This window comes from Lepisma saccharinum, chromosome 5 (genome assembly GCF_977018435.1).
Source record: "Lepisma saccharinum chromosome 5, izLepSacc3.1, whole genome shotgun sequence".
NCBI lineage: Eukaryota > Metazoa > Arthropoda > Insecta > Zygentoma > Lepismatidae > Lepisma > Lepisma saccharinum.
This window is the reverse complement of record NC_139233.1, coordinates 31,859,048-31,874,902: the sequence shown is the minus strand read 5'-3', so window position 1 is coordinate 31,874,902 and position 15,855 is coordinate 31,859,048. Positions and strand designations below refer to the sequence as shown.

The 15,855-nt window shown below is 38.4% G+C and overlaps 1 protein-coding gene across 4 annotated transcripts in view; it reads left to right on the top strand.

Moving 5' to 3' along the window:
* Afg3l2 (AFG3 like matrix AAA peptidase subunit 2) overlaps nucleotides 1-15,855 on the top strand; it is a 78,368-nt gene that overhangs the window by 47,005 nt on the left and 15,508 nt on the right. For all 4 annotated transcript variants that reach the window (XM_083122404.1, XM_083122406.1, XM_083122403.1 and 1 more), the window contains exon 13: nucleotides 334-528. In XM_083122404.1, the coding sequence (XP_082978530.1) occupies nucleotides 334-528 (195 nt within the window). The remainder of the gene's footprint in view (nucleotides 1-333; nucleotides 529-15,855) is intronic.

Genomic DNA, 15,855 nt, shown 5'->3' with positions numbered 1-15,855 from the left:
GTGTCCATGTGCACACCGAAACACAATGGCACATTTTTGCCACTTCATCACGTCCGACTTGCAACCCATGTCACAAACTGCTTGCACACAACTGAAGCTCGTAATCTCTTGAGGTAATGTTCAAGCCTTATCACAGAGGTTGCTGCTCGGTGGTGCACCATAGTACTATCAGGATGTGATCTGTTGGGCTGAGAAAAAAGTGTGTGTTCTACCTGGGGGTGACTAATTTTTTTGTCTGGGGTGTGTACAACTCCATAAAGATTGTTATGGTATGTATCATCGTTCAACTAGGTATAAGCATTACAGCAACCGAATTTCTGTCCCATTTTTCAGGTGGTGCACTTTGGCATGAATGAGAAAGTGGGTAATGTAAGTTTTGACATGCCGCAGCCAGGAGAGATGGTTCTAGAGAAGCCATATTCTGAAGAAACCGCTCAGATAATTGATGCAGAGGTTCGGAGTCTTATTTCCAGTGCTCATGCAAGAACAACAACATTGTTGACCGAACATAAAGAAGACGTCAAAAAGGTAAGGAATAACATCTTTTTACCTATGGCCTTAGGAATCTCACTGATTTTAATAAAGGGCTAAGGGCCTACCAATACAATGGGTTAGGATCATAGTTGGGGAGTAACACAATGCAAGCATCACATTATTAGGTAATCTATTACTTTTTTGGTACTTGCATTTGTAACACATTCTCAAAGTTACATAACAACGTCACCTTGTAATGAAGGGGTTCAGATTTGATACCTGGTGGTGGCACATAGAGGTTCAGATTACACTTTAAACTGTAGGTCCAGTCCCGATTAACCTTTCTGTGCATAATGTGGACTTAAAACAGGAACTAAAAGAAAACAACATCGCATGAGTAAATGTAAGAGTACTTTATTACTTTGCATTATTACACTTGCAATACACTGATAAGTCAGAATTGGAGAGTTTATTTGGGCCACAGGTAGTGGCATCTAAGGTGGAGATGATAATTTGCTTGCAATCAGTGCAATCATTTTAGACAGTGCAACCTGTGTTTATGAAGGCAGCGGTCCTTTGAAATTGTTCAGACAACAACAAAAACAGCAACATGGAAATACAAAACTATACCTACATAGTACTTAAATCGTGTTTACCAGACCCAGATCTGTTCTTCTAAAAGCTAAGTAGTGATACATATTACTTTTTTCAGTAACTTATTCAACTCTGGTTAGGATACAGAATGTGATATTTTTTCCCCCATTGCGAATTTGTGATACGTTACGTATGAAATGTTAGCATGGTGGAATCTCGGTTAAAATGTTAGCATGGTGGAATCTCGGTTAGATACTTTAGGAGCCTGTAGCTAAAGAACTAATGATGCTAAGTAACTAATTCTCTAGCCTTCTTAAACTTGATGGTTTATGGCTGCAGCAACACAAGCCTTCCATCTGTCACTATCCTGGGCAAGATCAATCCAATATTTTTCATCCTTACCGATTTCCTTTAGGTCCATCTCAACGTTATCCCTTTATCTTCGTCTTGGCCTTCCTACAGGTCTCTTACTGTTGGATTTCATGGTGGTTGCGGTAAACGCGGTTTAAAATTACTTACGTGAAATTTAGAAGATTTCGTACTTCCGCGTTTTGTGCAACGCGGAAGTACGAAATCTTCTAAATTTCACGTAAGTAATCTTACTGTTGGGTTTCCCAACAAAAATCCTGTAAACTCTTCTTTCCTCTCCCATTCATGCCACATGACCTGCCCACCTGTCTTCTTCCTTTAATTATTCTAATAACATCTGGTGCAGAGAAAATAATTCCAATATTTTCTTCGATTTGGGACCATAGTCTTTCCGTGTGAAATCATACCCACCATCTCAGATTTACATAAAATTCGATGACTCGTGTCTTGATCAGCCTGTGCTGAAGTCCACTTCTTCTAGGTCCCCGGCCACGTAGACATACAGGCACGAAGCAGCTGATGCTGCCACCAAGTCTGCTGATGTAGACGGCACTGTTCTTGTCCACCTTCTGCCAGCCAAGGAACTACAGAGTGTATTGCTCTCTTCTTGACATTTGGCAGGAAGAGTGGGATGAGATACGAGGAACAAGCTCCGTGCTTTCATTCTACCTGGATTCTGGATTGAACACAGTCTCGCACATGGACCACATGCTGCAAGGGCTGGACTCTCCATTGTGTCATCTCTGTAACGTTATTTTAAGCATTCCGCATATTCTTATTGAATGTGCCAATTTTACTTTCCTCAGACAGACTTTTAATGTTCTCAACTGTTTTAACATCCACATTGGGAGATGATGACAGTGTTTTAACAAATTTTTTTAGCTTTTTGAGAATAGTGGTCCTCTCACCCTGTTTATGAGGAAGTTTTTATTCTCCCCTTATCTCTTTTGTGTGTTGCGTTATGTCCTTTACAACCTTTAAGAATTTTATGTAAGAAGATTTTTCCTTATGTACATTGAGGCGGCCATTTCTGCTAACGCACCCAAAATTTTGACTCATTCATGTGGTCCTTACAAAAATTGCAAATTACAAATCTCCTTGGACATTTGGTTTAGGAGGTGGAGTGGTGTAAAGTTAACCAATATACTCGCCTGACAATAAATCTGAATCATGCTTTCATAATTTTAATACCTTATAATGTTCCTCTATCAATGGTGAGAATAGTTGAAAATTTGCAATTTCTTAAGAAATAAGCAAACGTGCTTGGCAACACAATTTCAAACCTCCCAAATTTCTCTGAAGGGCTGAAGAAAATAATTTTCAAGTTTTTACTAACTAAAATCGTTCATTCACTTAAATGGTAGTGAAAATATTGTAACAAATAATTCAAACAAGTATACATACCAAAAATTTGGTGCCACTTTAGGAGCTTAGTGTTCTGGGACTGCACTTGCTGTAGTAGAAGGGAGTTAATTAAGTGTTTAGTTTCTCTATTATGGATTTTGGCCTTGTCAATAGACACATCTCAAATTATCAGTACAGCAATTTTAATCCATTTCCAAGGTGTACGAGGGTCACTATTTATAATTTGAGCCTAACAATGAAAAAACAGGAATTTGGCATTGAAAACTGCTTTATTGTTTTTCGAAGTATTCTCCTTTATGGTCAATACACTTTTGCATTCGTTCGAACCATTTGTCAAAGCAGTTTTTCCAATCTTCTTGAGACACCTCCATAATATGGTTTTTGAACGCATTAACGGCATCTTCCGCCGACGAAAATCGTTGTCCACGCAATTTATTCTTGACATTCGGGAACAAGAAGTAGTCATTGGGTGCCAAATCAGGACTGTACGGTGGATGACCCATCAATTCGATTTTTTGACTGTTCATAAAGTCGGTTGTTAGACGAGATGTGTGACAGCTGATGAAGAATGATCCGACGGCGTTTGTTTGTTTTCCGTATTTGACCGAAGACCTCTGGCAAACAAATTGTTGTGTACCATTCAGAGTTGACCGTTCTACGTTCCTCTAAAGGCACAGTTGCCACATGACCAGTTTTCCCGAAAAAACAGGCGACCATTTGTTTCGATGTGCTTCGAGCGCGAACAACTTTTGTTGGATTGGGTTCATCTTGAAACACCCATACAGTCGACTGCCGTTTACGTTCCGGCTCATATGCATATATCCATGATTCGTCACCTGTCACAATATTATATACGTCTTTTGAAGCACCAAGATTGTATTTATTGAGCATTTGTTTGCACCAATTGACGCGAGCATCTTTTTGAGTTTTTGTCAAATTGTGTGGGATCCAACGAGAACATACCTTTCTCACAGCTAAATGATCATGTAATATTTTATATACACTGGTGGAACTAATGCCTACGGTTGCCTCAATCTCGCAGTATGTCACATGACGATCTTGCAGTATTAGGTTTTGCACAGCATCAATGTTTTCTTGAACAACAACTGATTTTGGACGACCTTCGCGAATCTCATCGGTGAGCGAATGGCAGCCACGATTAAATTCGTTATACCAGCGTTTCACAGTGGCAAAGGATGGGGCTTCATCGCCAAATGTGGAAGTAAGTTGATCGATGCACTCTTGTCTTGATAATCCACGTCGAAAATCGTAAAAAATCATCGCACGAAAATGTTCACGAGTTAATTCCATTTTATTGTTGTCGCGCAATCTCCAAGGCAACATAAACAACACAAATGAAGCTATTGACAAAACATTTGAAGTACGTTATGGTCAATAATGCCAGACGATTCCGTGCAAACATGAAATCGCGCCTAACTTCAATCAGTGTTGCCAAGGCTCAAAATATAAATAGTGACCCTCGTAGCTTATGATGAGTTTCAACAGACCCCGAATTTTTCTTTCTTTAGCCCTAGAGAGAATTTTGGGAGGTTCACAATTTCATGAGATTGCATGTTTTCAAGCAAATTTGTTTATTTATTAAGACAATTCCAAATTTCGAACGAATTTTAACCATTGAGTGAGCAACAATGAGAATCTGAAATAATGAATGCATGATCTGGGAAACCTGGAAAACAGGGAAATGTCAGGGAATTTTGCAAATCATCTGGAATTTACGGGCATTTTGGAAACTGCAAGAGAAAAGGTTGCAAAATGAACACTTCCACTTCCACTCGTGGATAGGGTTCTTATGATTCCACTCCCAAAATAGATTCGGTTTAGAAACTTGTTTCTTTCGTTCTTATGATTCTGTCTTGTGCAAATTTGTGGTTCCTTCGAATTTCTGTAATAAATTTTCACTTTTACAGCCCTTGTCCAAATTATTACACACACCTCCAAATTTTATGGTATTTTCTCATCTAAATTTTTTGTTATTCTCTATAAAAAAAAGGTAAAGGTAAAGTGTTCCCCTGTGCTTAGCACCATGCCATGAAGGCACATAGGGGGTGTGGGTGTAACGCCCCACACTTTCTTGATCCGGTCGTGAGTGGGGGTGATGTGATCAACATAATGCCCCTGACCACCTTTACCCCCCAGGGTTTCCCCCAGGTACCCATGTCATTTGATGCTGGTTGGGTGCCAGGGTCGCTTACAACATTACAAAAGTTCCTGGATTTGAACTGCCGGGGATCGAACCCGGGACCTTTAGCATGGTAGTCAGACGCGTTACCGACAGCCACCACGGCCAGTTATTCTATTTTTTTTTTAATTTTATTACATGAAATATTCCATTGATTACATGTGAACCTTAACAAAAAAACAACAATTACAAATATAATTTCTTACTGCGTTTCTTGAATATTAGCTATACAATACATATGACTGGAAGTCAATTTTAATATTTGGTTGAGCCACCTTTGGCCTTTATCAGGGCTTGGATTCGTCTTGGCATACTATCAGTGCATGCTTGTACGTCTCCTTCATACGAGGATGGTGATTCCGCTCTTGAATTATTTTTTTCAATTAGGCCAATTCTCGTCGTAATTGTTTGCTTTGCCACCTCTTTTTTCACTAGGTACCAAACATTTTCAATTGAGTTCATATCTGGAGAGTTTCCCAGCCAGGGCAAGAAAGGGGCATTTTCACTCTGTAGAAACTGTTTTATTGATTTTGCGGTATGGCATGAGACTCCATCCTGCATGAATACGAACGGTTCTCCATTTGGGAACCACTCTCTTACTTGAGGTAGCAACTTCCTTCTAAGCACTTCCCTATACTGTTCTTGCCTCATTGTTCCTTGAATCAAATACAGACATCCTGTACCTTTGCCACTAATGACTGACCAAATCATAACTTTTATCGGATGTTTGACAGTCTGCACAACACAATCAGGATTGTATTTTTCACCTGGACGTCTTCTCACAAACTGAGATTTATTCCCCAAGATTTCAAATGTGCACTCATCACTAAAGCAAATGGATCTCGGAAAGTTCAAATCTTTTTCTTTGTGAGCTTTTGCCGAATGAAAACATTTACGAATCATAGCAGGGGTTAATTTTGGCTTCTTAGAAGGTCTGAGTGCCTTCAGGTTCATATCAGAGAGCCTACACCTTACTGTTCTTTCAGATGCACGAACACCACTCTTTTCAAGTTTATCTTTAAGTTTCTTTGCACACTCAAATCTATTCGTGAGGCAAATGTTCTTCAAACAGCGTAAGGATCTCGGAGTAAAAATTGTTTTACACCCACATCTGTCCTTCCTTTGTGACTCACACTGTGCACCATATTCAATTTTCTTCTTTATTTGCCTCGCAGATGCTTCAGACACTTCAGATCTTCGAGAAATCTCTTGATTAGAGAACATTTTAGTCTTTATTAGTGTCTTAATTTCAGCTATCTTTTCGGTGTCGTCACTTTTTTTTACCCATGACTCCCTAATGTTAATAATTAGTTTTAAAAAATATACTGACAATTTACAAAAACAATATCACTGCAAAATTTAGCACAAATACGATTCACTATTCGCAAGACTTCCTCTCAACTCAGTTTGAATTGAAGTGTGGCATGTTCGTTCAACAACAATGACATTTGGTGTTGACGGTATTGTTTGTAACAACAGTACCTCCTCTTTTCATATTGTTCATTACAATAATGAAAGTTCATCCACAAAGAACCCTATTGCAACATTTTTAATGTGAAAAGTAAGCAAACTGTTAAAAGTGTCCACTGTGTCGAATTACATTACTTTGTATTAATATTACTATTACTATTATTGTTATCAATGTTGTGCAAGGAAGTGCATTTGTACGTATTCCTTGAATTTGCCAGGGTTCAAATAATGTACAGGAAACTTTTCAGATAACTAATGCTCAATATTGTATAATTTTCCCTTTCAAAACTCTTATTTTCAAGAAACATTTGCAGTGTGTCTAATAATATGGCCAGGGGCTGTATAATAATATATATTAGAAAGAATATCAAAGTAAAACTTGCAGTCCAGATATCTGATTGATAATTAAATAACATCGACAATATGATCATGATTATCGGAAAGGTTGGTGAAGATGAGGTTATCGTCTATTATTTCATAGATCTTAGTCTTGTTGATATTTCCTATAGAATTCCTATATGCAACAAAAATTTCTCCAGATGCTGTGTACTTATAAATGTAAGCAAAAAAGCAGCTTTTCTAAGACACTATAAATCCACCAGAAAATAAAAAAATGTGTATGGTTGATGAACTTTTTCTGCTGTTTTTATATTGTGGAGATCTGTTATGGTGAAATAATGTACCTCTGTTACCTTAGCCTGAAGGCTAGATGCACGTGATTGTAGCACCCAATACATTTGATGCCGATTGTAATTTTACATTTTACTCTTTGAACTGATTATATATTTAATTGAAGAACACAAGGTTCAAAAGCAAAAATCATGATGATATACATGTCTGGAAAAATTTCATTTTTGGACTGGAAAACCTGGAAATTTCAGGGAATTTCATAATCAAAAAATCAGATGAGTGTATCATCAAACTTCATACCCCTGTATCTCCTAAACCAAGTGTTCCAAGATTTAAAATTTTACTTTTTTGTTAAGAAAGGCGTGAGAAACAAATGTGAAGAAAATCTCAGATGGTAGGTTATATTTTGAACTTTTTTTGTGTGATTTAGTATGGAATGACCTGGTAAGAAAATTGAATGTATGACGAAAGATTCCTTTCTGATAATTCTGCTGTATTATTATTACAAGTTCTGACAATAAAATGCATGAAGTCACCTCACCCTCACAGAAACCTCACTATGCTTTTATGAGGCTGGTATATCAACATTTCGGAGCTGTTTCATTATTAACCTGTGGCAGTATGTCTGAAGGGCGTTTATTATTGCCGGTGTGTGATTTTGTGAACCATCATGTGCATGTAGAGCTTAACTTAGAGCAACAGGAAAAACTTTCTTATGTTAACCTGGGTTAAAGTGAAAGCACAATCATGGATATATTGATTCCAGTTTAAGGTGTAGTTTGTTTACAAGTAGATTCAATGGTTTTCTGGGGGAAGACCGGGAATTACCAACATTGAGAGGTTAGAATTACCTTCAACCTTCAAAACTGAAGGTTGATTCAACTAATCCTTATTTCAATGTTATAGCTTCTTAAGCGTTATGCTATTTTTTGATTTTTATATCTAGGGTGCTCTGCTGAAAAGAGTTGGGGAAAAGAGATCAGTGCTTGAGATAATCATGAAGAGAAAAATAAATTTGTTGGCTCATGGATGAGAAGAAACTGTATCCTAAGGGATGGTCAAGGGATAGAAAATCCGGGGAAGAAGATGATACCAAATGATTGATGACGTCAAAATAAATGGGTCATACGCAGCATGGAGGTTGCAAGGAAAGACATGCCCCTGGGAAGAAAACAATGAATGGATGAATCTAGGGTGTTTGGGAAAAGCACGTATATCAAAAATTCAATTTTACAACAAGGTTTTTCTTACGTTTATTATTTTAATAGACATGTTGGATTATCACTGTTTAGAATCTTTACGCATGCCCAATATAAAAATATACTGATAACTAGGTCTAGGATTTTTATGACCTAAAAATCACCAAAGTATGCAAAATAAAAAATGCTCTTATGACCTAAAATTTTTAAGCCATTTGCATGTTGTTAACAGATTAACTGTGTTGTTAACACAGTTAAACTAAAAATCCATCCTCTTCAGCCATCAATCGTAACAACCTAGAACTTACCAACAATGCAAGGCCATCTTCTGGCATACTGAAAAAGTAGCATCATCTGAACCTCGACTGTATCTTCTTTGCCGTCTCTTGTCCAGCCCTGATGATGATTCCGAGATGGAGTCGAAAGCTCGGACAAACTTTTAGTGTGTCTCGTATCGTGCTGTTTATGTATTTTGTGTGGTGTTTAACAAGAACGTTGCTTGCCGGCAAGCAACTGATTTTTTTTTTTTACAAACAAATAACAGTTGTATGAGTCACGTCACCTTGACCGGATGTGGTCTGGTATTGTCATGAAAGTAAACAACACCCTTGCAGCTTATAAGTTCAGGAGTCCTGGTTTTTCAGTTTTCATAGATTACACTGCACAAAGTACAAAGTTGTTTCAACAGCTGGCAGCAGTTCGTGAGGTGACAGGTTCAGGGATGCTAACCAAGGATGACAGTTGCTGAGAATATCTTTGTCTGTCTGCTTCCTTGACTTACAAGGTTGTCTTCCATGGTATTAACCTCAACACCAGGAATATTTTCTGTACAAAATTCGAATTTGTATACTGCTATAACTAAAGTCTAGCATCTCCAAACCTATTAATAGTAGAGTTACAAATTACACCTCATTTTGTTCACTACAGATGATTCCAGAAAGTTGTGCTCATAAAGGGTACATATTGTGGTGTGAGAACCAGAGGGATGTAACCCCAACTTATCAAATTTATTAATACAGTGGAACCTTGATAACTCGAACTTGAGGGGAAAATGAAAAAAATTCAAGGTATCAAGGATTTCAATTTACCAAGGTTCGAGTTATTGAGGACCAAAATCACAGACTTCCAAGTTATAGGAGTCTAAATTTTACTGACCCTTCTGAACGTCAGCACTACATATGCCTATATGCCATCATTGACATTGTAGGCACACACCCTACACTTCTACTTATTGAGGTCTGTGCAACTAAAACTTTGAGTTATAGAGGTGATTAGAATTTAACTTCGACGTCTCAAGAGTTTTTTTCGTAGTCTACCTTCGAGTTATTGAGCTTCGAACGGCATCCCATAAACTGTACAAAAATTCATTTTATCAAGGTTTTATTCAAGTTGTTGAGGTAAAATTAGTATTGAGTGTTATGGACAATTCAAGGGGATTACAAAAAATTCGACTTTTCAAGGAATTCGAGATGTTGAGGTTCAAATTATCAAGGTTCCACTGTACCCAGTGCGGCAATTTGGTGCTGTAAAAATAAACAAGTCTTCATAGAAAGTTACTTACCAGGGATCATTCAAAGTAGAACCCTCCTGCATCCACACATCGTAGCGCAATGCCTACCAGTGCATGGAAGGATTGTTGGAATTTGTTTTGTGTAACGCTATTTAAAATCCATGTCGTAGCCTTCTTGATTGTTGGTACATCATAAAAGTAGGAACCTTTCAATGCAGATTTTGGTTTAGGAAATAAAAAATAATCACAAGGAGCTAGATCCGGTGAGTAGGCAGGGTGTGACAACACAGAGTTGATTTATGGCCAAAAAGTTATTTGCATTGACAGTCTTGTGACTTGGGACACTGTCATGAAGCAGACGCCAGCTGCCATCAGCCCGATACTCGGGCCTCACACGTGTTATTCCTTGCATCAAACGTTTCAGTACCTCAAGATAAAATGCAGCAGTAACAGTCTGTCTGAAATTTCAGTCTTCAGTAATGATTGTCCTCACTTTCTCAACCAATTTTGGTGTTCTCACCATCCCTGCTACACCTGGATGCTCATCATGTTCAGTTAGCTCCCATCCTTCACTGAAAAGCCTGAGACATTCAAATACACGCGTACAGGATAAACAATTGTCCCTATAGACTTGCTACAACATGTGAAATGTTTCCGCAGCAGTTTTACCCAAGAGCGCACAAAACTTGATGTTTGCTCTTTGTTCCATGTTGAAATCACGATGCAATTTCACGACACGTGCCCACATTCAACAACACCACAAGCGGCAATGTCGCTCAAGGTCAACGAGTTCTGCGTCGATCCTTCGTGAGATACCCGTTACTTGTTCGCACCACAGAACGCATGCACAGTGGCGCCACCTTCCAAGCAAAAAAATCAGTCTCGATTTCAAATTGCTGCACTGTGTATGTCTTGACTGTTTTTAAAAAATCATTACATGGGAGATACGTGACTACACTTTACCGCTAAGTATTAGAGGTGGAGATATGTCGATCTGACTCCAAATAAGAGCTCTTAAGAGGAGATACAGTAAACACAACCAAAACTGCATGTTTCTCTAGTTCTCGCATGAGGATATGTTTCAGAAAATCAAACTTGCTCTACACCTCACGTAAACGACACAAGCAACTGATTAAATATTCATTGCTATATGCTTCACTGTCCTACAGAAAATTGAGTACTCTTCACTTTTTATTCTTGAGGAAAATGTGAATGCAAATGCATATAATACACTACTCTAAATAAAATTCAATATCTTGAAAACAAAGAGTGGGAAAGTTTCAAATCATGCCTCGTTTTGTTCAGCATAGATCAGGCTATTTTCTCATCCTCATAAGGTGACCATGCGTTTCAGTAATTTGAAGAAAAAGTACTTTTTAATGAAAAATAAAGCTTGGTCCCTCCCCTCAGACTAAACTGGCACTCAAGGGTTAACAACTGTACCTAAGTATTGGTACTACAGTATGTGCTACAGATAATTGTTCTTTACACAGATTTTAGTATGAATATGCTTCAGAATAACAAGTCATTTGTTTCTATCTTTATTATTGGTTCTGGCACATATAAGTTTTATGAACATAGATTTACCAGGTGAGATAACAGGGTTGATGAATCTGGTTTTGGGATGGTCACAGGTTGGTTTTGATTTTTTTTCTCCTTTTTCTGTTATTTTACTTCTTTTTTTTTTTCTCTTGTTCAGTTTGTAACGTGTACAGTGAAACCCCGATTTTATGTTCCCAGATTTTACATTTTCCTGCATTATACATTCAATCCTTATGGTTTCAATAGATCAAAATGGTGTGAAATCTTCCCAGATATTACATTTTTCTGCATTTAAAGTTTTTTCACATGGTCCCCTGATAAACGTAAAGTCTGAAGTTCCAGTGTAAAGTGTTCATTATAATATTACAAATTCCTTGCCAATTATTAAAATTTGGAAATAACTTTTTGAATGTGTTCTTTATTAAGTTTCTGGTTCATGTACAGAAGTGGTGTGTTGTTTTCTAAAGAACATCTTATTGTGGATCAAACCATTTGGCTATACAGGAGCTCTATTTTTAGCTCTCATGTATATTGTAGCATGATGTTCAGATTTGGTATCAGCATTGAGTTACACTGGAGTGTAACTCAGTTATTAGGCTGTCTCTGTCCTGATCAGTTAGGTTAATGAAGGACATTGGGAAGCATAGATGTTGGCTGTAATTCACTCACCCGGTGTGTAAAGGGTGATCTTCCACATAATACACTAAACTGTCAACTTCACTTCCACGTAGTACACCCTGGACTGCTTTTTGCAGACAGACGAGGCTCTGGCGACTGGCCCTATGGCCAGTATAATTCTGTGTGTTGTCCTGTTTTGTTTTGTCATGTGTGCTGAGTGCCCGTTTACAGCCTCAGCTCTTAACGGAAGTCAGAATGAAACATTAGAGTTGTTATTTGTAATGGTAAGGGGCTGGACCCCATATAATGTGACGGGTGCAAAATAGCCTAAGTCCTGATGCACCCAAAATTTTAAAATCAAATTCAAATTCACTCACCCCGTGTTGTTGTCCCTGGCCTCTTGCTGCAGAAAGTGGTGATTGGGTCATGGGCTAGCACTTTGAGGTCGGGTCTCAGAGGTTGCTGGTAGCACTGGAGGATCATTGTGCCTTGGTGACAGGTGGCAGCAGTCAGCTGGTTAGATGCTGGGTGCAGTATTCTCGCAGGGTGAATTCTTCTGGTCCCAGGATCTGTTCTGAGAACTTCTCTATCTCCTGCCTGACTGGACCTGCTGAAGCCTCTTGATGATGAACTGCCACCTCTTGTATTGCCTGATGATCTGATCAGTGTGTCTTGGTGGTTTGCTTTGTGTGCCTTGGTAATCACGTTTCTGTTCACATTTCTTTTAACTAACTTTGGTGTTGAAGATTGTCTCTATAATGTTAGTTTTATTAAGAACCATCATTATTGTTATTTTATTTAACTTTATCATATTCACTATTGAGTGAAGGGTCAAATAAAAGTAAAAGCAAAGTTCCCGGTGCATATAGCACCGTGCCATGAAGGAAAATTTTTAAGGGATGTGAGGGATAGAGCCTCACACATTCTCAATCTCGGCCATTTTGGAGGTGATGTGATCAGTACAACACTCCGGCTGCCTTTACCCCCCAGGTACCCATTGATTTGAGGCAGGGTGACTCCCAGGGACAAGGCCGGAAAATTTCTGACCTTAGATCACGCAACCCAGGAATCGAACCTTGATCTCCCGCATGGAAGTCGACACCATACCAATTTGACCATTGCAGCTCCATGAACTCTATGAAAGATCAAATAACCTATAATTAATTTGGATTCATTCAATTAGTCAAAACCCAAAATGTACTGGTCAAATTGTATTTCTACTGTACATATCTATATTAATTGAAGCACGAAAAATTAGAATAATGGGATTCAACAGGTGTGCCACAAGATCCATTAGGCATGCTGCAAAACTTCCAGAGACTTTGACATAGCTGGTAAAAATAATTAACATAATTTCACTCAGTATTTATTTTGAAAACAGAAGAAGAGAAAAACCTTCAAGAGCTTAAACATATTTATTTTAAATAAATGCAGAGAAACTAGTACTCACTTTTATCTGCGAAGCTGTTTTTTCTTTTTCGATTATTTTCAGTGGCCACTGCCACTGCCACTTCGCGGATAAAAGTGAGTACTAGTTTCTCCATATTTATATACTACCGCGTGTCTCTTTTCCCAATTATAAATATTTATTTTACATAGAATTTATTGTCTTACAGTAAAAAAAAGGTTAATAAGGATCTTGAACTTCTAGTTTCTTATACCAAAGTTCAATTCAGCCAACTCATATATTAGTGTCACTGACACTCAAAGGATACTGTTTCTAAAAAAAGGTTGAGAATTATTGAATTAGATGTATGTACTTCCATTTGCTAGGACTGCTGCAAGCTGAATGCTCAACACACATGCGCACACCCTCTCCTTTCTCACCCCCACACAACAGGTTGGTAACCACTGCTCTAATGTGATGCATTCAAATGCATGCATGTGTCAGCAAATGGGTGGGAAGGACCCACTTCCTCCCCCTTCTATGTGTTAATCTCTCCCCCTCCACTTTGTCATGTTGCCACAGCAAACGCCATGGTTGTTGTAAGAGATGGCATATGTGTGTACCTCCCAGATGGTGGCATCCATCCCACAAATGAGTGTGTGATGTGGGCTTTGCGCCAGTTCCTCTGGCAAATAGGAAGTCCAGCCCTTATTTGGGAGAGGGGTTGAAAAATTAGCAGGTCGGAAGCCTGGTATGGGTTCATGTGTGTGAATTACTAGCTACCATGCAGTTCCGGTTTCTGTTAAATGGTGCAAATCAGTAAAGCTGATAATTTATCATCCTGCCTGAACTATTAATCTAGAAATATGGAATTACCGTGGTGGTGGGAGTGCAGATCTTACTATCAGAGGTGCAATGTTTTTTTAAGTGAAAATAAGTAAGATTTATTTAAAAGGGAAAAAAACTAACTATATTTGTTTAAGCGTGAACCTGACTCAGCTTAGTATTATTTGTTGTTTACAGTAATGTTATACTTATCGTTTCATGATTGATTTTTATAACTGTACAGAGGACTATATTGCCCTACACACTGTTAATATTTATATATTACTACTGTATGAGCAAAATATATGTAATGAAAAGGTCAGTGATTCAATCACAAAAAACATGACAGTAAATTTCGTACCAAACTTACATGCACGACAAAAATAGAAATCACTCGCGATTGTTTTAAAGTACATTATTTTAGAATAGAATTTTAAAATGATAGTTATATTGCAGAAAGACTAATCAAAATTGGATTAGATGTTGATCATGTCTGTTGCTACCAAAAATCACTTTGTTGCAATGTACACTATGGTAAACTTGTTTTTGTGCATTATTTTTGTTGTTGTTATGAAAATTAGGGGGTGCTTTACATCCTCCAGAAGGCGCCTATGGAAATTACTCCTTGGCACTATAACGTTATGTGCCCCTTGCAGGCACGTATCCAGGAATTCCTTTCGGGGGGGGCTCAACACCATTTTTTTAAGGGGTATAGTAAGAACCTCACAATTGTATGTTTAAGACCAGTGGTGGCAATTGGGTTCCAAAACGGGGGGGTGGGGGGTGCGGAGGGCGTTGCAAGGAAAGTTTACTTTCTCTTGGTAGCCAAGGCTTAACATTAAGAGGCCATAATGTTGAGGCAGAAAAATAAAAAATGGGGAGCAACTATCCCTTAAATCGTTGCCACTGTAAGGCTATCATTTTAATCAGAACGTGAAATCGGAACATATTTTACCACTCGACTCCTCTGTTTCCATGCATTAATAATGTGTGCCGGAACCATCTCAGTATGTGTGTTTGTCCATTTCTTCTCATCAGGCATAAAAACAACTATGGTATCCTTGAGTGTTTTTACGAAGCTGTTACACATGCACGGGATGGACAATCCACTCGACAACGTGAGATTCAAATTGTGGGTTGCGAACTGGACGCAGACAGCTCTCGAATATTACTCTCTGATTCGAGCCTGAGCACCACTAACGTGTCTTGTCCTCCCATTTTTTCAGCTCTTATAAAAGCCGAAACCCACCAAATTGTTCAGATTCAGGCCTTAGCACTCACAAGTGTTCAAAAATGCCTGTCACAGCTTCCGCTGTCTTGTTATATATCGGCACGAAACAAAGGAAGTCTTCTCGAATACAGGTGGATCACGAAACAATTAATGCACAGTGAAAAACCCTTCCGTCCCCAACACATCTAATGTTTCGTCTCCCAGTATGATCAAATGCTTACTCATTTATCTCCAGTGACGTGTCCAAGGGAGGGTTGGTGAGGTAATAACCCCATTTGACCCAGTATTCCTTTTTTTTTTAAAAAAAAAAAAAAAAAAAAAAAAAAAGGAACGTCAAAGACGGGGGAAAATGGCAAAATCAGGACTGACCACCAAAAATAGTATGCGTAACCCCTCTCCCTTCCGAAAATCCTGGGCACGCCTCTCTTTATCTCGGACAAT